The 23534-nt window shown below is 46.2% G+C and overlaps 1 protein-coding gene across 1 annotated transcript in view; it reads right to left on the bottom strand.

The window, feature by feature from the left end:
- The window catches only part of LOC311143886 (uncharacterized protein), a 63624-nt gene extending 40530 nt beyond the window's left edge, over nucleotides 1-23094 (bottom strand). The window contains exons 1-10 of the mRNA XM_084179756.1: nucleotides 22983-23094; nucleotides 8441-8604; nucleotides 5540-5668; nucleotides 5283-5360; nucleotides 4548-4618; nucleotides 2499-2664; nucleotides 2156-2262; nucleotides 1677-1905; nucleotides 1528-1622; nucleotides 631-811 (exon numbers count right to left, since the gene is read on the bottom strand). Coding sequence (XP_084035882.1) covers nucleotides 631-811; nucleotides 1528-1622; nucleotides 1677-1905; nucleotides 2156-2262; nucleotides 2499-2664; nucleotides 4548-4618; nucleotides 5283-5360; nucleotides 5540-5668; nucleotides 8441-8581 — 1197 coding nt within the window. The 5' untranslated portion in view covers nucleotides 8582-8604; nucleotides 22983-23094. The remainder of the gene's footprint in view (nucleotides 1-630; nucleotides 812-1527; nucleotides 1623-1676; nucleotides 1906-2155; nucleotides 2263-2498; nucleotides 2665-4547; nucleotides 4619-5282; nucleotides 5361-5539; nucleotides 5669-8440; nucleotides 8605-22982) is intronic.
- Nucleotides 23095-23534: the final 440 nt, after the last annotated feature.

Genomic DNA, 23534 nt, shown 5'->3' on the forward strand with positions numbered 1-23534 from the left:
TGGATCATATCTGGAGAGACTGGGAGACTAGTCAGGATCTGGATCATCTCTGGAGAGACTGGGAGACTAGTCAGGATCTGGATCATCTCTGGAGAGACTGGGAGACTAGTCAGGATCTGGATCATCTCTGGAGAGACTGGGAGACTAGTCAGGATCTGGATCATCTCTGGAGAGGCTGGGAGACTAGTCAGGATCTGGATCATCTCTGGAGAGACCTGAAAATAGCTGTGCAGCGACGCTCCCCATCCAACCTGACAGAGCTTGAGAGGATCTGCAGAGAAGAATAGGAGAAACTCCCCAAATACAGGTGTGCCAAGCTTGTAGCGTCATACCCAAGAAGACTCAAGGCTGTAATCTCTGCCAAAGGTGCTTCAACAAAGTACTTAGTAAAGGGTCTGAATACTTATGTAAATATGATATTTCAGGTGATTTTCTTTATAAATTTGCAAAACTTTCTAAAAACCTGTTTTTGCTTTGTCATTATGGGCTATTGTGTGTAGATTGATGAGGGGGGGAAATGATTAAATCCATTTTAGAAGTAAGGCTGTAACGTAACAAAATGTGGAAAAAGTCAAGGGGTCTGAATACTTTCCGAAGGCACTGTATTTTCTGATCTGTGGTCAGTCTTACCAGTTTTAGAACGGCCTGACAGACAGACTCTAGAGTTCTCTCTGTGTTTCTCTGTCTCTCCCACTCCTTTTCTCTGTTCTCACGCTTCTCCAAAGCCCTCCCTCGCTCCATCTTCCTCTCCTCCTCCTGGCGTTCTTCCTTTTCCTCTTGGTCCTGAATGGTACGAGATAACGCAGAGATCCTGTGGAAGAAGAGAGAGAGAAGAGGAACAACCACGTCTACCTCTAGACAATCAGAAACAGGATTGATTAAGCTGATCATGTCTGAGGCAGAGACAAAGGATGAATCCCAAATGGCAGCCTGTTCCCTATGTAGTGCACAAAGGGAGAGCCCTCTGGTCAAAGGGAGAGCCCTCTGGTCAAAGGGAGAGCCCTCTGGTCAAAGGGAGAGCCCTCTGGTCAAAGGGAGAGCCCTCTGGTCAAAGGGAGAGCCCTCTGGTCAAAGGGAGAGCCCTCTGGTCAAAGGGAGAGCCCTCTGCACAAAGGGAGAGCCCTCTGCACAAAGGGAGAGCCCTCTGCACAAAGGGAGAGCCCTCTGCACAAAGGGAGAGCCCTCTGCACAAAGGGAGAGCCCTCTGCACAAAGGGAGAGCCCTCTGGTCAAAGGGAGAGCCCTCTGCACAAAGGGAGAGCCCTCTGGTCAAAGGGAGAGCCCTCTGGTCAAAGGGAGAGCCCTCTGGTCAAAGGGAGAGCCCTCTGATCAAAGGGAGAGCCCTCTGGTCAAAGGGAGAGCCCTCTGGTCAAAGGGAGAGCCCTCTGGTCAAAGGGAGAGCCCTCTGGTCAAAGGGAGAGTACTATATAGGGAATAATGTGCCATTTGGGACACAACCAAAGCAATGAGTATTGTTCTCAGTGGAGAATGCAGGAAAGGCAGGGCTGGAGTAACCTTTTAGTCTGACCTGTTATTCAGATGCAGGGTCTCAGCCTCATAGAGGTCTCTGAGCTCTGTCAGCTCCCTCTCCCTCTCCCTCTCCTCTCTCTCCCTCTCCTTCTCATCTCTCTCCTTCTCCTCTCTCTCCTTCTCATCTCTCTCCCTCTCCCTCTCCTCTCTCTCCTTCTGGTCGTGGTCCAGGTCCTGCAAGGAGAGAGGGCCTAGGGTGGAGGAGAGGGGTGGGCCCGGGGTGGAGGAGAGGGGTGGGGCAGAGGCAGAGCGGGAAGCAGGATGGAGGCTGGTTGTAGGGTCACTAGGCCATAGAGAGAGAGACACCACTGAACCACAGTGGGAGAGGAGAGAGGAAGAAAGGTGAGAGAACTCAGCCCTGAGCTCCCAAAGGTCCCTGTGGGTGGGATCAACAACAACAATCATTACCAACCGGACTATATATCACAAGTACAGAAGTACGTCCAAAATGGCACCCTAATCCCTATACAGTGCACTACTTTTGACCAGAGCACTAGGGCTATTTTAACCAGAGCCATAGGGCTCTAGTCAAAAGTAGTGCACTATATAGGGAGTAGGGTGCCATTTCAGACACAGCCGTAGAGATAGAGAGTTTAAGATACTGGTTTGAATTGTTTTCCAGGCACCTGTCAGTGGCAGTCTTCATAGTGTGACAGTGTCGTCTCAGAGTGATCACATCTCCCCAGACGGACATCAGACGACTCTGCCCCTGGTCTACATGACTGGTCAGTCGCTGAGGAAAGAAAGAGAGAAAGAGAGAAAGAGAGAAAGAAAGAAAGAAAGAGAGAAAGAAAGAAAGAAAGAAAGAAAGAAAGAAAGAAAGAAAGAAAGAAAGAAAGAAAGAAAGAAAGAAAGAAAGAAAGAAAGAGAGAGAGAGAGAGAGAGAAGAGATGATCAGAATGATGAAACAGCTCCAGTAATGAAAGACTCATCTCCTCCTGTCTTTGGACCAATCAGCTATCAGTCTACCTCTTTCTCTTTCTGCCACTCCGTCTCCCTCAGTCCCGCCTCCTCCACTGCTTTGGACCAATCAGTGGTCAGTTTGCAAAGATCCTCCCTCAGTGCTTCATTTACCTGCCCTGATTGGCTGAGCTGGCCACGAAGGAGAGCGTTCAGCTCTGCCAGCCCTACACTCCTGCTCACAGACAAACACACACAAAGGGGAATTAAGCTTCACAATCTTGTCTAGGGACCTTATAGTCTCGAGACGGGACAACAACATTATGGAAAACAGTTTAATATCTATATTTATCAAAGGTAGGGGGCGATAGTGAGAACACCGGGTGGCATCCTTACCTTTTTTAATAAAAGCTTAGTTAGTGCTGTATTCACATCTCTCCCAAATGAAGAAGCATCTTTGATTGATTAATGTGGGTTCTGATAGTAATTCCCCAGTTTCAGATTCAATAGTTGCTATATCAGTTAATTGATCATTACTGCGAAGCTTGTTGACCAGTAAACGACTGGGCCGGTTGAGTCTAACACGATGGATGGCAAATTCTGTTTTAACAATCAATTCTGTCTTGACTTTGGAAAGACTAATAGCTACCTGGTCTGAAAATAGTGTTTGTTGAGAACACTCTAACTGAGTCACTGGCCTGCTGGTGCTCTTTCATGCCGTCCCTGGGAGGGGTGCGTCACTTGAGTGGGTTGAGTTACTGACGTGATCTTCCTGTCTGGGTTGGCGCCCCCCCCCCCCCTTGGTTTGTGCTGTGGTGGAGACCTCTGTGGGCTAATAGTGTTTGTTATAGTGTTTGTTGAGAACACTCTAACTGAGTCACTGGCCTGCTGGTGCTCTTTCATGCCGTCCCTGGGAGGGGTGCGTCACTTGAGTGGGTTGAGTTACTGACGTGATCTTCCTGTCTGGGTTGGCGCCCCCCCCCCCCCTTGGTTTGTGCTGTGGTGGAGACCTCTGTGGGCTATACTCGGCCTTGTCTCAGGATTGTAAGTTGGTGGTTGGGGATATCCCTCTAGTGGTGCGGGGGCTGTGCTTTGGCGGAGTGGGTGGGGTTATATCCTTCCTGTTTGGCCCTGTCCGGGGGTTTCTTCGGATGGGGCCACAGTGTCTCCGGACCGCTCCTGTCTCAGCCTCCAGTATTTATGCTGCAGTAGTTTATGTGTCGGGGGGCTGGGGTTAGTTGGTTATACCTGGAGTACTTCTCCTGTCTTATCCAGTGTCCTGTGTGAATTTAAGTATGCTCTCTCTAATTCTCTCGTTCTCTCTTTCTCTCTGAGAACCTGAGCCCTAGGACCATACGTCAGGACTACCGGGCATGATGACACCCTGCTGCCCCCAGTCCGCCTGGCCTTGCTGCTATTCCAGTTTCAACTGTTCTGCCTGCGGCTACGAAACCCCTACCTGTCCCAGACCTGCTGTTTTCAACTCTAAATGATCGGCTATGAAAAGCCAACTGAGAGACCTGAGCCCTAGGACCATACGTCGGGACTACCGGCCGTGGTGACTCCTTGCTATCCCCAGTCCGCCTGGCCTTGCTGCTATTCCAGTTTAAACTGTTCTGCCTGCGGTTATGGAACCCCTACCTGTCCCAGACCTGCTGTTTTAAACTCTAATGATCGGCTATGAAAAGCCAACTGAGATTTATTCCTGATTATTATTTGACCATGCTTGTCACTTATGAACATTTTTGAACATCTTGGCATGGTTCTGTTATAATCTCCACCCGGCACAGCCAGAAGAGGACTGGCCACCCCTCATAGCCTGGTTCCTCTCTAGGTTTCTTCCTAGGTTTTGCCTTTCTAGGGAGTTTTTCCTAGCCACCGTGCTTCTACACCTGCATTACTAGCTGTTTGGGGTTTTAGGCTGGGTTTCTGTACAGCACTTCGAGATATTAGCTGATGTAAGAAGGGCTATATAAAATAAAATTGATTGATTGATTGATTGACTCTAACGCAGTTCACAACATTTCCAATTCTGACATCTTCTTTAATTGTGATTTATTCAACCCCTATGCAGTCAGGGCTTGTGTCTCTGATGTGTCGATGATGTGTCCCACCCACCTCTGCTGTTCTTCCTCCAGCCTGATGAGGGCGCTCTCTAAGGAGTCACTGTGCTCATCCCTGATCCTCCTCTGCACAACAACAACAGAAGAAGGACAATGAGAGAGCAGATTTACGTGTAAACAGCCACACAACGGTTTGCACTAGTTACCACAGCCACAAATTCAAAATGGCTATATCATAAAAATTCGTGAAAACAAACATTTGCTTGTAGGTCTTAATTTAAGGTTAGGCATAAGATCATTAGTGTGGATAGGGTTAGGTTTAAAATCACATTTTAAGAAAATACATTGTAGAAATAGGATGGGTTTTTGACTTTGTGGCTGTGGTACCTAGTGACGACCAGGCACAACTCCGATATAAAGTTGTCGGGATGTTGTCGGGATGTCACACGTCCTACTTAGATCAGTGCACTCGTAATAACCTAATCATTACCAAACTTCTATTGGATCAAATAAGCCACACATAGCAAATAAGCCATTAATATTTGTTGTAACCAAATTCGACTCACTTGGTGAGCTAAAAAAATGAAAAAACACCACTTGCTGGAGAAGACAGATTTTGGGCCCAGTCATCCCACTCACTTCTCCTCTTCCTCTGTGCTGATATGCAGATTCAATTAACTACCATTGAAAAACACTTCATCAAGGGCTACCTTGAAAAAGGGATTCATATCTTAATGGGGATTGACCTGGTTAAATAAAGTATTCATCAAATAATAGATTTTCTTCTAACCTCACGTTTCAGGAGCTCCCTTTCTTCGGTCTTCACCTGGTGTTCCATTCCCTGACAGCGATCCCGGTATTCCAGCACCTGAGAACAGAGCATTTGATCACAGTGTAAACGAGAGAGCAACAATTATTTTCACGGCCATGTTTGAGAGTGTCAATTCTGCTCAGTCGCTGATCATCGACTGTTGAATTTATGCTCTTAAAACATGGCCATATACAAGTCCATTATAGCCCCACAGTGCCAACCATTTAAACCCGGACCTTGTTCTGTAGTTTGTGGATGAGTAGAGCCTGCCTGGCCTCCCTCTCTCTGCCATCTCTCATCTTCCTTCTCCACTCGCTGTCCAGACGCAGAGACACACACAGGGATGGGTCCAGTGACTGGGACAGCTAACCAGAGGATAGAAAGAGACAGATATATGAGGCTAATAATATAATAATATAATAATAATAATATGCCATTTATATTATTATTATTATTTTGTATTTTGGTAAATGGATAAGAAAATAGTGCTGTCCCTGACAAAAAAAAAAAATATTGGTTGACCGAAAGTCGTCTGTTCTTTCGACCAATCGATTGGTTGACATTTTTAAACATGTGTTTTTCCATATATAGACACACCCTATGTGTTTTAATAAAATCAACTATATGCATTGAGCTGGTCGGATGCTTTAAGCTTACGGTTGGATGAAATAAGACAAATGCCTCAAGAGGGCGCCAGAGATCCGCTCCTGCTGGCTTTCTCAGATTCTGCCGTTACTCTCCTGAAGTTGTCGGTGATAGGCTACACGAGGAGTCGGCAACATTCTGATGTGGAATGCCAATTTATCTTACAATTTCTACCGAGCTGCGTGCCAGTTATGGTTTCCATATGCACATTGTCGTGAAACTGTTTCATTTAATTTATAATAACGTCTTTATATCTCTAAATCATTGTAATGTGGTGAATTAAAAATTCGATCCAAATCTAAATGAAAATGATACAAACCTAAAAAGTAACTTATATTGCCAACTATGTAAAAATAGCCTCCATAAAGCCAACAAATAAAAACATTGCAACCTGCAGGTAGAAAATATCCTGATAAAAACAAATATCCTATAAATCACATTGGCTACACATGGCCTGGATCAGAGCGTTACATTTCTTCCCTGTCACGCTGAGTGGTTATCTAAGGGGGAGAGATGGAAAGATGTTTCAGATACACTAAGGAACTATTGTCATTCTCAATCGATGTAAAAACAGACTTTGTTTGCTTGCTGTTTTTGAGGTGAAGAAAACATTACTTTGAGAAGCTCCACAGGTCATTAGTGGTGGTGCATTAAGCCAATCAGAAATACTATCAGATCCCCAAATGGGCACATTTATGCCTCCATTAGCACTAACCCTAACCCTCCATTAGCACTAACCCTAATCCTAACCCTCCATTAGCACTAACCCTAACCCTCCATTAGCACTAACCCTAACCCTAACCCTCCATTAGCACTAACCCTAACCCTAACCCCTAACCCTCCATTAGCACTAACCCTAACCCTAACCCTCCATTAGCACTAACCCTAACCCTAACCCTCCATTAGCACTAACCCTAACCCTAACCCTCCATTAGCACTAACCCTAACCCTAACCCCTAACCCTCCATTAGCACTAACCCTAACCCTCCATTAGCACTAACCCTAACCCTAACCCCTAACCCTCCATTAGCACTAACCCTAACCCTCCATTAGCACTAACCCTAACCCTCCATTAGCACTAACCCTAACCCTAACCCCTAACCCTCCATTAGCACTAACCCTAACCCTCCATTAGCACTAACCCTAACCCTAACCCTCCATTAGCACTAACCCTAACCCTAACCCTCCATTTGCGTTCAGGCCAGGTAGCCTATAGGACTACTTCTATGCGTCTTTACTCAACATTGACAGGAGCTCCAAACAAAAGACAATGTCTAAATTGACAGAACTCATAAATGTAATGAAATAAACCAAAACTTGTTTCTCACAAGTGTAGTAGGTTGTGTACTCTGCAAACAATGTGTCCACTCAGACAATGATAACAGGAAGACTGGAATAACAATATTGAATGCATTAACAGAAATGACCGTAACCAAAGTAACAAACATTACAGATTAGAAATTATAGGAATTAACGGTAAATGCACTACTGGTGATATATGTAATGGGGAATTGATAGACACTAACAATCAAACGCAAACAATTCAAACAATGAAAGTTATGAAACAATGAATGTGCACAAATTGGCGGGAAAAAAGAGTGCATTCTGGAGAGAGAAGTTCAATGTGCATCTGGGCGCATGGTCAATACGGCCTCAGTAGAAGGGCATTCATACTTCTCACGCTTCGCAGAGCAGTGCAGAGCTGTTGTCAAGGAAGTGAGTTTGTGTTTTCTATATATCGCCCCCACCTACCGTCAACCAATCGTGTCACTGCGGAGCTATGCAGAGCCCTCCGCATTATTACGACATCTGGGAGACGCCATGGCGATGCAGAACGGAGCTATGCAGAGCCCTCCGCATTATTACGACATCTGGGAGACGCCATGGCGATGCAGAACGGAGCTATGCAGAGCCCTCCGCATTATTACGACATCTGGGAGACGCCATGGCGATGCAGAACGGAGCTATGCAGAGCCCTCCGCATTATTACGACATCTGGGAGACGCCATGGCGATGCAGAACGGAGCTATGCAGAGCCCTCCGCATTATTACAACATCTGGGAGACGCCATGGCGATGCAATACAGAGCTTCTGGAGGCTCCGCAATTGAGTCACACCTTCCATATGGAGCCTCAGACATTGGCTTTTAGTCTAGGCCTCCGCAATGGATTAGTTCACTGAGATGGGCGCAAATATATATATTTGTTACTGCTCGACTAAAACAATATGGGTCGACCAACAGCCTAACGACCAAACAATCGACCAGACCACTAAATGGGGTCAGCCCTACAAGAAAGCCTTGACTCCAGCAATTGTAGGTTTCTCCAGAAGACCAGAACTCAACCCGTTCTCGAACAAAAATACAGTGTTGAGGTCTGGTCCCGCAAGAATAGTTGAAATGTAACTTGGGGGGGGGGGGGCGATGATTCACCTCCCTGAGTGGGTGGGGGGGATTACCCTGTCTGTGAGGGCCTGGGGGGGTGGGGACTCACCCGGTCTGTGAGGGCCTGGGCACGGGACTCCAGTTCCTCCCTCTCAGCGTGACTCTCAGCCAGCTCATTCTGCAGCCGAGACACCTCTGCCCTCAGCTCCGCCCTCTCCTCCTTCCAGCCATCCAACAGCGCTGACTCCATCCTGGTCCTGGGCACTCAGGAAGCTGGGGAGGAATTACAAGGGAAACCCATAGGGTGAAACAAGTTCCTCATAGGGCGAGTCCCACCCCCTCACATCACTTAGGATCCATCATGGTCCACACACACCAACACAGTCAGGCTAGTGGTACCGATGCAACACGTCTGGAACCAACAGGATCCTGAACAGCTTCTACCCCCAAGCCATTACACTGATAAATAGTTAGTCAAATAGTTAACCAAATAGCTACCCGGACTATCTGCATTGACCCTTTTTGCACAAACTTCTTTGACTCATCACATACACTGCTGCTGTTTACTATCTGTCACTTTATTCCTAGTTATATGTACATATCTACCTCAATTACCTCGTACCCCTGCACATCGTCTCGGTACTGGTACCCTGTGTATATAGCCAAGTTATTACCTCGTACCCCTGCACATCGTCTCGGTACTGGTACCCTGTGTATATAGCCAAGTTATTACCTCGTACCCCTGCACATCGTCTCGGTACTGGTACCCTGTGTATATAGCCTAGTTATTACCTCGTACCCCTGCACATCGTCTCGGTACTGGTACCCTGTGTATATAGCCAAGTTATTACCTCGTACCCCTGCACATCGTCTCGGTACTGGTACCCTGTGTATATAGCCAAGTTATTACCTCGTACCCCTACACATCGTCTCGGTACTGGTACCCTGTGTATATAGCCTAGTTATTACCTCGTACCCCTGCACATCGTCTCGGTACTGGTACCCTGTGTATATAGCCTAGTTATTACCTCGTACCCCTGCACATCGTCTCGGTACTGGTACCCTGTGTATATAGCCAAGTTATTACCTCGTACCCCTGCACATCGTCTCGGTACTGGTACCCTGTGTATATAGCCAAGTTATTACCTCGTACCCCTACACATCGTCTCGGTACTGGTACCCTGTGTATATAGCCTAGTTATTACCTCGTACCCCTGCACATCGTCTCGGTACTGGTACCCTGTGTATATAGCCTAGTTATTACCTCGTACCCCTACACATCGTCTCGGTACTGGTACCCTGTGTATATAGCCTAGTTATTACCTCGTACCCCTGCACATCGTCTCGGTACTGGTACCCTGTGTATATAGCCTAGTTATTACCTCGTACCCCTGCACATCGTCTCGGTACTGGTACCCTGTGTATATAGCCAAGTTATTACCTCGTACCCCTACACATCGTCTCGGTACTGGTACCCTGTGTATATAGCCAAGTTATTACCTCGTACCCCTGCACATCGTCTCGGTACTGGTACCCTGTGTATATAGCCTAGTTATTACCTCGTACCCCTGCACATCGTCTCGGTACTGGTATCCTGTGTATATAGCCAAGTTATTACCTCGTACCCCTGCACATCGTCTCGGTACTGGTATCCTGTGTATATAGCCAAGTTATTACCTCGTACCCCTGCACATCGTCTCGGTACTGGTACCCTGTGTATATAGCCAAGTTATTACCTCGTACCCCTGCACATCGTCTCGGTACTGGTACCCTGTGTATATAGCCTAGTTATTACCTCGTACCCCTACACATCGTCTCGGTACTGGTACCCTGTGTATATAGCCAAGTTATTACCTCGTACCCCTACACATCGTCTCGGTACTGGTACCCTGTGTATATAGCCAAGTTATTACCTCGTACCCCTGCACATCGTCTCGGTACTGGTACCCTGTGTATATAGCCTAGTTATTACCTCGTACCCCTGCACATCGTCTCGGTACTGGTACCCTATGTATATAGCCAAGTTATTACCTCGTACCCCTGCACATCGTCTCGGTACTGGTACCCTGTGTATATAGCCAAGTTATTACCTCGTACCCCTGCACATCGTCTCGGTACTGGTACCCTATGTATATAGCCAAGTTATTACCTCGTACCCCTGCACATCGTCTCGGTACTGGTACCCTGTGTATATAGCCTAGTTATTACCTCGTACCCCTGCACATCGTCTCGGTACTGGTACCCTGTGTATATAGCCAAGTTATTACCTCGTACCCCTGCACATCGTCTCGGTACTGGTACCCTGTGTATATAGCCAAGTTATTACCTCGTACCCCTACACATCGTCTCGGTACTGGCACCCTGTGTATATAGCCTAGTTATTACCTCGTACCCCTGCACATCGTCTCGGTACTGGTACCCTGTGTATATAGCCTAGTTATTACCTCGTACCCCTACACATCGTCTCGGTACTGGTACCCTGTGTATATAGCCTAGTTATTACCTCGTACCCCTGCACATCGTCTCGGTACTGGTACCCTGTGTATATAGCCTAGTTATTACCTCGTACCCCTGCACATCGTCTCGGTACTGGTACCCTGTGTATATAGCCAAGTTATTACCTCGTACCCCTACACATCGTCTCGGTACTGGTACCCTGTGTATATAGCCAAGTTATTACCTCGTACCCCTGCACATCGTCTCGGTACTGGTACCCTGTGTATATAGCCTAGTTATTACCTCGTACCCCTGCACATCGTCTCGGTACTGGTATCCTGTGTATATAGCCAAGTTATTACCTCGTACCCCTGCACATCGTCTCGGTACTGGTATCCTGTGTATATAGCCAAGTTATTACCTCGTACCCCTGCACATCGTCTCGGTACTGGTACCCTGTGTATATAGCCAAGTTATTACCTCGTACCCCTGCACATCGTCTCGGTACTGGTACCCTGTGTATATAGCCTAGTTATTACCTCGTACCCCTGCACATCGTCTCGGTACTGGTACCCTGTGTATATAGCCTAGTTATTACCTCGTACCCCTACACATCGTCTCGGTACTGGTACCCTGTGTATATAGCCAAGTTATTACCTCGTACCCCTACACATCGTCTCGGTACTGGTACCCTGTGTATATAGCCTAGTTATTACCTCGTACCCCTACACATCGTCTCGGTACTGGTACCCTGTGTATATAGCCTAGTTATTACCTCGTACCCCTGCACATCGTCTCGGTACTGGTACCCTGTGTATATAGCCTAGTTATTACCTCGTACCCCTGCACATCGTCTCGGTACTGGTACCCTGTGTATATAGCCAAGTTATTACCTCGTACCCCTGCACATCGTCTCGGTACTGGTACCCTGTGTATATAGCCAAGTTATTACCTCGTACCCCTGCACATCGTCTCGGTACTGGTATCCTGTGTATATAGCCAAGTTATTACCTCGTACCCCTGCACATCATCTCGGTACTGGTACCCTGTGTATATAGCCTAGTTATTACCTCGTACCCCTACACATCGTCTCGGTACTGGTACCCTGTATATATAGCCAAGTTATTACCTCGTACCCCTACACATCGTCTCGGTACTGGTACCCTGTGTATATAGCCAAGTTATTACCTCGTACCCCTGCACATCGTCTCGGTACTGGTACCCTGTGTATATAGCCTAGTTATTACCTCGTACCCCTACACATCGTCTCGGTACTGGTACCCTGTGTATATAGCCAAGTTATTACCTCGTACCCCTGCACATCGTCTCGGTACTGGTACCCTGTGTATATAGCCAAGTTATTACCCCGTACCCCTACACATCGTCTCGGTACTGGTACCCTGTGTATATAGCCTAGTTATTACCTCGTACCCCTATACATCGTCTCGGTACTGGTACCCTGTATATATAGCCAAGTTATTACCTCGTACCCCTGCACATCGTCTCGGTACTGGTACCCTGTGTATATAGCCTAGTTATTACCTCATACCCCTACACATCGTCTCGGTACTGGTACCCTGTGTATATAGCCAAGTTATTACCTCGTACCCCTGCACATCGTCTCGGTACTGGTACCCTGTGTATATAGCCAAGTTATTACCTCGTACCCCTGCACATCGTCTCGGTACTGGTACCCTGTGTATATAGCCAAGTTATTACCTCGTACCCCTGCACATCGTCTCGGTACTGGTACCCTGTGTATATAGCCAAGTTATTACCTCGTACCCCTGCACATCGTCTCGGTACTGGTACCCCTTGTATATAGCCAAGTTATTACCTCGTACCCCTGCACATCGTCTCAGTACTGGTACCCTGTGTATATAGCCTAGTTATTACCTCGTACCCCTACACATCGTCTCGGTACTGGTACCCTGTGTATATAGCCAAGTTATCGTTACTCTGTGTATTTATTCCTTGTATTTTTTCTATAATTTGTCTCTATTTTTCTGTCTGTATTGTTGAGAACGGCCCGTAAGAATTCCAATGTTAGTCTACACCTGTTGTTTACCAAGCAAGTGACAAATAACATTTGATTTGATTTGACAGCACAAACTGATCAAGGACCAGGCTCTCTGTGTTCTCTTCTCTGTGTTCTCTTCTCTGTGTTCTCTTCTCTGTGTTCTCTTCTCTGTGTTCTATTCTCTGTGTTCTATTCTCTGTGTTCTCTTCTCTGTGTTCTCTTCTCTGTGTTCTCTTCTCTGTGTTCTCTTCTCTGTGTTCTCTTCTCTGTGTTCTATTCTCTGTGTTCTCTTCTCTGTGTTCTCTTCTCTGTGTTCTCTTCTCTGTGTTCTCTTCTCTGTGTTCTCTTCTCTGTGTTCTCTTCTCTGTGTTCTCTTCTCTGTGTTCTATTCTCTGTGTTCTATTCTCTGTGTTCTATTCTCTGTGTTCTATGGCTCGTGGTGTATTTATTATTACGTGTTTTACTTTTCTATTATTTCTCTATTTTCTCTCTCTGGGTTGTTGAAGTGAACATTTAACTGTTAATCTACACCTGTTGTTTACAAAGCTTGTGAAGAATACAATGTGATTTGATTTAGGGCTGGGCGATATACCTTAGGGCTGGGCGATATACCTTAGGGCTGGGCGATATACCTTAGGGCTGGGCGATATACCTTAGGGCTGGGCGATATACCTTAGGGCTGGGCGATAGGCTATACCGTATTTATTGATGCACGGACCGGTTTGGGTTTTTACTTTACTATCTATAACGGTGTTTCTTACATCTGCAAACAGCTAGTTTCTCTTTTCTTAGCAAGTTGGGCCTGAATCTTGTTAGCCACTAATGCTAATCGCTAGCTAGTTAATAAAGGTACTGAGACAGAGCAAACATAATTAGCTATACAGTGGCTTCGGAAAGTATTCAGACCACTTGACTTTTTCCACATTTTGTTACGTTACAGCCTTATTCTAAAATGGATTTAAAAAATTATAATCCTCAGCAATCTACACACAATACCCCATTATGACAAAGCGAAAAAACAAGTTTTGCAAAAAAAATTCAAATGTATTAAAAATAAAAAATTACGTATTTACATAAGTATTCAGACCCTTTGCTATGAGACTCGAAATTGAGCTCAGGTGTATCCTGTTTCCATTGATCATCCTTGAGATGTTTCTACAACTTGATTGGAGTCCACCTGTAGTAAATTAAATTGATTGGACATGATTTGGAAAGGCACACACCTTTCTATATAAGGTCCCACAGTTGACAGTGCATGTCAGAGCAAAAAGCCATGAGGTCGAAGGAATTGTCCGTAGAGCTCCGAAACAGGATTGTGTCGAGGCACAGATTTGGGGAAGGGTACCAAAAAATGTCTGCAGCATTGAAGGTCCCCAAGAACACAGTGGCCTCTATCATTCTTAAATGGAAGAAGTTTGGAACCACCAAGACTCTTCCTAGAGCTGGCCGCCCGGCCAAATTGAGCAATCAGGGGAGAAGGGCCTTGATCAGGGAGGTGACCAAGAACCCGATGGTCACTCTGACAGAGTTCCAGAGTTCCTCTGTGGAGATGGGAGAACCTTCCAGAAGGACAACCATCTCTGCAGCACACCACCAATCAGGCCTTTATGTTGTTTTTTAAACCTTTATTTAAACTAGGCAAGTCAGTTAAGAACAAATTCTTATTTACAATGACGGCCTACCCCGGCCAAACCCGGACGACGCTGGGCCAATTGTGCGCCGCTCTATGGGACTCCCAATCACGGCCGGTTGTGATACAGCCTGGAATCGAACCAGGGTCTGTAGTGACGCCTCTAGCACTGAGATGCAGTGCCTTAGACCGCTGCACCCCTCAGGAGTAAAAGGCACATGACAGTCTGCTTGGAGTTTGACAAAAGGCACCTAAAGACTCTCAGACCATAAGACACAACATTCTCTGGTCTGATGAAACCTAGATTTAACTCTTTGGCCTGAATGCCAAGCGTCACGTCTGGAGGGAACCTGGCACCATCCCTACGGTGAAGCATGGTGGTGACAGCATCATGTAGTGGGGGTGTTTTTCACCGGGAGGGACTGGGAGACTAGTCAGGATCGAGGCAAAGATGAACGGAGTAAAGTACAGAGAGATCCGTGATGAAAACCTGCTCCTGAGCACTCAGGACCTCAGACTGGGGCAAAGATTCACCTTCCAACAGGACAATGACCCTAAGCACACAGCCAAGACAACGCAGGAGTGGCTTCGGGACAAGTCTCTGAATATCCTTGAGTGGCCCAGCCAGAGCCTGGACTTGAACCCGATCGAACATCTCTGGAGAGACCTGAAAATAGCTGTGCAGCGACGCTCCCCAACCTGAGAGCTTGAGAGGATCTGCAGAGAAGAATAGGAGAAACTCCCCAAATACAGGTGTGCCAAGCTTGTAGCGTCATACCCCAGAGGTATGGGGTATTGTGTGTAGATTGATAAGGCTGTAACCTAATAAAATGTGGGAAAAGTCAAGGGGTCTGAATACTTTCCGAAGGCACTGTACAGTCTGATAATACCAGAGATGGTATAGACCTAAATCAGTTTTTTCAGGCAACAGCATCTTCTAAATCAAAGACGAATACGTGAAGGAAGAATATGTTAACTACATGAAGTAGTTAAGTGAAAACATTAAATGTAGCCAAATATTATAGGGTCCCCTAGGAAACACTTGTCAACACTTTGGTTCCTATCCTGGCATTTTCATTTGTTGTCATGTCAAACTATATTCAAAGTGCCCACTATTATATTCTAACTATAGAATTTGAATAATCATTATTTTTCCATGATTCCAACAGTTCACCCAAGTGTTTTGCTCTAAATCACAATTGCAACATTTGGTTAAAAATAAGGCCTAGATTGTTTGCCAATATCGTGCAGCCATCCATGGCAAATGATCTCAAATGAGTGCAGGAAATGCAGAAATTGATTTAAATGCTGAAAATGTTGGTTGAAGTTGAATTGAACAGTATAAAATAATCAGAATGGAGAAAGACCCGTTTGAAATCACTTAGAATGTCCAGTTAGTCTGTGTTGCCACCCTAGAGTCACGCACTACTCATATAGAATGTCCAGTTAGTCTGTGTTGCCACCCTAGAGTCACCCACTACTCATATAGAATGTCCAGTTAGTCTGTGTTGCCGCCCTAGAGTCACCCACTACTCATATAGAATGTCCAGTTAGTCTGTGTTGCCGCCCTAGAGTCACCCACTACTCATATAGAATGTCCAGTTAGTCCGTGTTGCCACCCTAGAGTCACCCACTACTCATATAGAATGTCCAGTTAGTATGTGTTGCCACCCTAGAGTCACGCACTACTCATATAGAATGTCCAGTTAGTCTGTGTTGCCACCCTAGAGTCACGCACTACTCATATAGAATGTCCAGTTAGTCTGTGTTGCCACCCTAGAGTCACGCACTACTCATATAGAATGTCCAGTTAGTCCGTGTTGCCGCCCTAGAGTCACCCACTACTCATATAGAATGTCCAGTTAGTCTGTGTTGCCACCCTAGAGTCACCCACTACTCATATAGAATGTCCAGTTAGTCCGTGTTGCCACCCTAGAGTCACCCACTACTCATATAGAATGTCCAGTTAGTCCGTGTTGCCACCCTAGAGTCACGCACTACTCATATAGAATGTCCAGTAAGTCTGTGTTGCCACCCTAGAGTCACGCACTACTCATATAGAATGTCCAGTTAGTCCGTGTTGCACCCTAGAGTCACGCACTACTCATATAGAATGTCCAGTTAGTCTGTGTTGCCACCCTAGAGTCACATACTACTCATATAGAATGTCCAGTTAGTCCGTGTTGCCACCCTAGAGTCACCCACTACTCATATAGAATGTCCAGTTAGTCCGTGTTGCACCCTAGAGTCACCCACTACTCATATAGAATGTCCAGTTAGTCCGTGTTGCCACCCTAGAGTCACGCACTACTCATATAGAATGTCCAGTTAGTCTGTGTTGCCACCCTAGAGTCACGCACTACTCATATAGAATGTCCAGTTAGTCTGTGTTGCCACCCTAGAGTCACATACTACTCATATAGAATGTCCAGTTAGTCCGTGTTGCCACCCTAGAGTCACGCACTACTCATATAGAATGTCCAGTTAGTCTGTGTTGCACCCTAGAGTCACGCACTACTCATATAGAATGTCCAGTTAGTCCGTGTTGCCACCCTAGAGTCACGCACTACTCATATAGAATGTCCAGTTAGTCTGTGTTGCCGCCCTAGAGTCACCCACTACTCATATAGAATGTCCAGTTAGTCTGTGTTGCCACCCTAGAGTCACCCACTACTCATATAGAATGTCCAGTTAGTCTGTGTTGCCACCCTAGAGTCACGCACTACTCATATAGAATGTCCAGTTAGTCCGTGTTGCACCCTAGAGTCACGCACTACTCATATAGAATGTCCAGTTAGTCCGTGTTGCCACCCTAGAGTCACGCACTACTCATATAGAATGTCCAGTTAGTCTGTGTTGCCGCCCTAGAGTCACATACTACTCATATAGAATGTCCAGTTAGTCTGTGTTGCCGCCCTAGAGTCACATACTACTCATATAGAATGTCCAGTTAGTCCGTGTTGCCACCCTAGAGTCACCCACTACTCATATAGAATGTCCAGTTAGTCTGTGTTGCCGCCCTAGAGTCACCCACTACTCATATAGAATGTCCAGTTAGTCCGTGTTGCCACCCTAGAGTCACCCACTACTCATATAGAATGTCCAGTTAGTCCGTGTTGCACCCTAGAGTCACATACTACTCATATAGAATGTCCAGTTAGTCTGTGTTGCCGCCCTAGAGTCACGCACTACTCATATAGAATGTCCAGTTAGTCTGTGTTGCCACCCTAGAGTCACCCACTACTCATATAGAATGTCCAGTTAGTCCGTGTTGCCACCCTAGAGTCACCCACTACTCATATAGAATGTCCAGTTAGTCCGTGTTGCACCCTAGAGTCACATACTACTCATATAGAATGTCCAGTTAGTCCGTGTTGCACCCTAGAGTCACGCACTACTCATATAGAATGTCCAGTTAGTCCGTGTTGCACCCTAGAGTCACGCACTACTCATATAGAATGTCCAGTTAGTCCGTGTTGCACCCTAGAGTCACATACTACTCATATAGAATGTCCAGTTAGTCTGTGTTGCCACCCTAGAGTCACGCACTACTCATATAGAATGTCCAGTTAGTCTGTGTTGCCACCCTAGAGTCACGCACTACTCATATAGAATGTCCAGTTAGTCTGTGTTGCACCCTAGAGTCACCCACTACTCATATAGAATGTCCAGTTAGTCTGTGTTGCCACCCTAGAGTCACGCACTACTCATATAGAATGTCCAGTTAGTCTGTGTTGCACCCTAGAGTCACATACTACTCATATAGAATGTCCAGTTAGTCCGTGTTGCCGCCCTAGAGTCACCCACTACTCATATAGAATGTCCAGTTAGTCTGTGTTGCCGCCCTAGAGTCACGCACTACTCATATAGAATGTCCAGTTAGTCTGTGTTGCCACCCTAGAGTCACCCACTACTCATATAGAATGTCCAGTTAGTCCGTGTTGCACCCTAGAGTCACGCACTACTCATATAGAATGTCCAGTTAGTCCGTGTTGCACCCTAGAGTCACGCACTACTCATATAGAATGTCCAGTTAGTCTGTGTTGCACCCTAGAGTCACCCACTACTCATATAGAATGTCCAGTTAGTCTGTGTTGCCACCCTAGAGTCACGCACTACTCATATAGAATGTCCAGTTAGTCTGTGTTGCACCCTAGAGTCACATACTACTCATATAGAATGTCCAGTTAGTCCGTGTTGCCGCCCTAGAGTCACCCACTACTCATATAGAATGTCCAGTTAGTCTGTGTTGCCGCCCTAGAGTCACCCACTACTCATATAGAATGTCCAGTTAGTCCGTGTTGCACCCTAGAGTCACGCACTACTCATATAGAATGTCCAGTTAGTCCGTGTTGCACCCTAGAGTCACGCACTACTCATATAGAATGTCCAGTTAGTCTGTGTTGCCGCCCTAGAGTCACCCACTACTCATATAGAATGTCCAGTTAGTCCGTGTTGCCACCCTAGAGTCACGCACTACTCATATAGAATGTCCAGTTAGTCTGTGTTGCCGCCCTAGAGTCACGCACTACTCATATAGAATGTCCAGTTAGTCTGTGTTGCCGCCCTAGAGTCACGCACTACTCATATAGAATGTCCAGTTAGTCCGTGTTGCCACCCTAGAGTCACGCACTACTCATATAGAATGTCCAGTTAGTCTGTGTTGCCGCCCTAGAGTCACGCACTACTCATATAGAATGTCCAGTTAGTCCGTGTTGCACCCTAGAGTCACGCACTACTCATATAGAATGTCCAGTTAGTCTGTGTTGCCGCCCTAGAGTCACCCACTACTCATATAGAATGTCCAGTTAGTCTGTGTTGCCGCCCTAGAGTCACGCACTACTCATATAGAATGTCCAGTTAGTCCGTGTTGCACCCTAGAGTCACATACTACTCATATAGAATGTCCAGTTAGTCTGTGTTGCAACCCTAGAGTCACGCACTACTCATATAGAATGTCCAGTTAGTCCGTGTTGCCACCCTAGAGTCACCCACTACTCATATAGAATGTCCAGTTAGTCTGTGTTGCCACCCTAGAGTCACGCACTACTCATATAGAATGTCCAGTTAGTCCGTGTTGCCACCCTAGAGTCACCCACTACTCATATAGAATGTCCAGTTAGTCTGTGTTGCCACCCTAGAGTCACGCACTACTCATATAGAATGTCCAGTTAGTCCGTGTTGCCACCCTAGAGTCACCCACTACTCATATAGAATGTCCAGTTAGTCCGTGTTGCACCCTAGAGTCACATACTACTCATATAGAATGTCCAGTTAGTCCGTGTTGCCACCCTAGAGTCACGCACTACTCATATAGAATGTCCAGTTAGTCCGTGTTGCACCCTAGAGTCACGCACTACTCATATAGAATGTCCAGTTAGTCCGTGTTGCCGCCCTAGAGTCACGCACTACTCATATAGAATGTCCAGTTAGTCTGTGTTGCCGCCCTAGAGTCACATACTACTCATATAGAATGTCCAGTTAGTCTGTGTTGCCACCCTAGAGTCACCCACTACTCATATAGAATGTCCAGTTAGTCCGTGTTGCACCCTAGAGTCACGCACTACTCATATAGAATGTCCAGTTAGTCCGTGTTGCACCCTAGAGTCACGCACTACTCATATAGAATGTCCAGTTAGTCTGTGTTGCCACCCTAGAGTCACCCACTACTCATATAGAATGTCCAGTTAGTCTGTGTTGCCACCCTAGAGTCACGCACTACTCATATAGAATGTCCAGTTAGTCTGTGTTGCACCCTAGAGTCACATACTACTCATATAGAATGTCCAGTTAGTCCGTGTTGCCACCCTAGAGTCACCCACTACTCATATAGAATGTCCAGTTAGTCTGTGTTGCCGCCCTAGAGTCACCCACTACTCATATAGAATGTCCAGTTAGTCCGTGTTGCCACCCTAGAGTCACGCACTACTCATATAGAATGTCCAGTTAGTCTGTGTTGCACCCTAGAGTCACCCACTACTCATATAGAATGTCCAGTTAGTCTGTGTTGCCACCCTAGAGTCACGCACTACTCATATAGAATGTCCAGTTAGTCTGTGTTGCACCCTAGAGTCACATACTACTCATATAGAATGTCCAGTTAGTCCGTGTTGCCGCCCTAGAGTCACCCACTACTCATATAGAATGTCCAGTTAGTCTGTGTTGCCGCCCTAGAGTCACCCACTACTCATATAGAATGTCCAGTTAGTCCGTGTTGCACCCTAGAGTCACGCACTACTCATATAGAATGTCCAGTTAGTCCGTGTTGCACCCTAGAGTCACGCACTACTCATATAGAATGTCCAGTTAGTCTGTGTTGCCGCCCTAGAGTCACCCACTACTCATATAGAATGTCCAGTTAGTCCGTGTTGCCACCCTAGAGTCACGCACTACTCATATAGAATGTCCAGTTAGTCTGTGTTGCCGCCCTAGAGTCACGCACTACTCATATAGAATGTCCAGTTAGTCTGTGTTGCCGCCCTAGAGTCACGCACTACTCATATAGAATGTCCAGTTAGTCCGTGTTGCCACCCTAGAGTCACGCACTACTCATATAGAATGTCCAGTTAGTCTGTGTTGCCGCCCTAGAGTCACCCACTACTCATATAGAATGTCCAGTTAGTCTGTGTTGCCACCCTAGAGTCACCCACTACTCATATAGAATGTCCAGTTAGTCTGTGTTGCCGCCCTAGAGTCACGCACTACTCATATAGAATGTCCAGTTAGTCCGTGTTGCACCCTAGAGTCACATACTACTCATATAGAATGTCCAGTTAGTCTGTGTTGCCACCCTAGAGTCACGCACTACTCATATAGAATGTCCAGTTAGTCCGTGTTGCCACCCTAGAGTCACCCACTACTCATATAGAATGTCCAGTTAGTCCGTGTTGCACCCTAGAGTCACCCACTACTCATATAGAATGTCCAGTTAGTCCGTGTTGCACCCTAGAGTCACATACTACTCATATAGAATGTCCAGTTAGTCCGTGTTGCCACCCTAGAGTCACCCACTACTCATATAGAATGTCCAGTTAGTCCGTGTTGCACCCTAGAGTCACGCACTACTCATATAGAATGTCCAGTTAGTCTGTGTTGCCGCCCTAGAGTCACGCACTACTCATATAGAATGTCCAGTTAGTCCGTGTTGCCACCCTAGAGTCACGCACTACTCATATAGAATGTCCAGTTAGTCTGTGTTGCCGCCCTAGAGTCACGCACTACTCATATAGAATGTCCAGTTAGTCCGTGTTGCACCCTAGAGTCACGCACTACTCATATAGAATGTCCAGTTAGTCCGTGTTGCCACCCTAGAGTCACCCACTACTCATATAGAATGTCCAGTTAGTCTGTGTTGCCACCCTAGAGTCACGCACTACTCATATAGAATGTCCAGTTAGTCTGTGTTGCCGCCCTAGAGTCACATACTACTCATATAGAATGTCCAGTTAGTCTGTGTTGCCGCCCTAGAGTCACGCACTACTCATATAGAATGTCCAGTTAGTCTGTGTTGCCGCCCTAGAGTCACGCACTACTCATATAGAATGTCCAGTTAGTCCGTGTTGCCACCCTAGAGTCACGCACTACTCATATAGAATGTCCAGTTAGTCTGTGTTGCCGCCCTAGAGTCACGCACTACTCATATAGAATGTCCAGTTAGTCCGTGTTGCACCCTAGAGTCACGCACTACTCATATAGAATGTCCAGTTAGTCCGTGTTGCCACCCTAGAGTCACCCACTACTCATATAGAATGTCCAGTTAGTCTGTGTTGCCACCCTAGAGTCACGCACTACTCATATAGAATGTCCAGTTAGTCTGTGTTGCCGCCCTAGAGTCACATACTACTCATATAGAATGTCCAGTTAGTCTGTGTTGCCACCCTAGAGTCACGCACTACTCATATAGAATGTCCAGTTAGTCTGTGTTGCCGCCCTAGAGTCACGCACTACTCATATAGAATGTCCAGTTAGTCTGTGTTGCCACCCTAGAGTCACGCACTACTCATATAGAAAATGATTTACTTTTATTATTCAAAAACATAAAATACTGTCAAACCGTCTAATTAAAAAACAAACGTGATATTATATTTTGGCCATATCGTCCAGCCCTAATTTGATTTGAAGTGGGTCAGGTCAGGTTGACAGTGAGTAAAACTCTGATCCATTGTGAGCCTCCAGTATTCTGCAATTCGTAATGTTATGGATAAATTCATGTTACAGATATCAGTTCAGCAGAAAACGAATTCGTAAGCACAACCACAATGATAAAAGGGGAAACATTGAATCAGGCAGAGCCCCATAGACCCAGAGTTGGTTAGTAGCGAATATACAAGTGATAGCTAGCTAGCTTTAAAAGCTCAACCTTGACCCACATAAGAAGATCAGTAGCTAGTAACATAGCAAGGTAGTTTTGGCATTGGAGAGATGAGCTCCTCATAATCAGCTTGCCAAGTAACAAGCAACGTTAACGTTAGTTGGCTAGCTAGCTAAAGCTAGCTTACAGTGAGATGAATCATACTCTAAACTAGTTAGCTAGCAATCAAGATAGCAAGTAGACAGCTTTCCTACCTTCAAAAGCAGATCCTTCGAAACATACTGTGAATGTAAACAAACGCTTTCTGTAGCCTTCAAAAAAAGTAATGAAACCTATCCCATATTTATTACATTCATTTTGATGATCCTAAACACTTCCTCACAACACGATTCAAACCTGTAAACTTTACCTCTGACATAAAAACAGAGGAACCATGCAGAAATAACTAACTTCATAAGCAGACAGCACCACCGTGTGGCCGGAGGAGTAGTCTCCTCTAGCTGTGGCCGGAGGAGTAGTCTCCTCTAGCTTTGGCCGAAGGAGTAGTCTCCTCTAGCTGTGGCCGGAGGAGTAGTCTCCTCTAGCTGTGGCCGGAGGAGTAGTCTCCTCTAGCTGTGGCCGGAGGAGTAGTCTCCTCTAGCTGTGGCCGGAGGAGTAGTCTCCTCTAGCTGTGGCCGGAGGAGTAGTCTCCTCTAGCTGTGGCAGGAGGAGTAGTCTCCTCTAGCTGTGGCCGGAGGAGTAGTCTCCTCTAGCTGTGGCCGGAGGAGTAGTCTCCTCTAGCTGTGGCCGGAGGAGTAGTCTCCTCT

Source organism: Coregonus lavaretus (assembly GCF_964263955.1).
Source record: "Coregonus lavaretus genome assembly, chromosome: 16".
In the NCBI taxonomy this organism is placed as follows: domain Eukaryota; kingdom Metazoa; phylum Chordata; class Actinopteri; order Salmoniformes; family Salmonidae; genus Coregonus; species Coregonus lavaretus.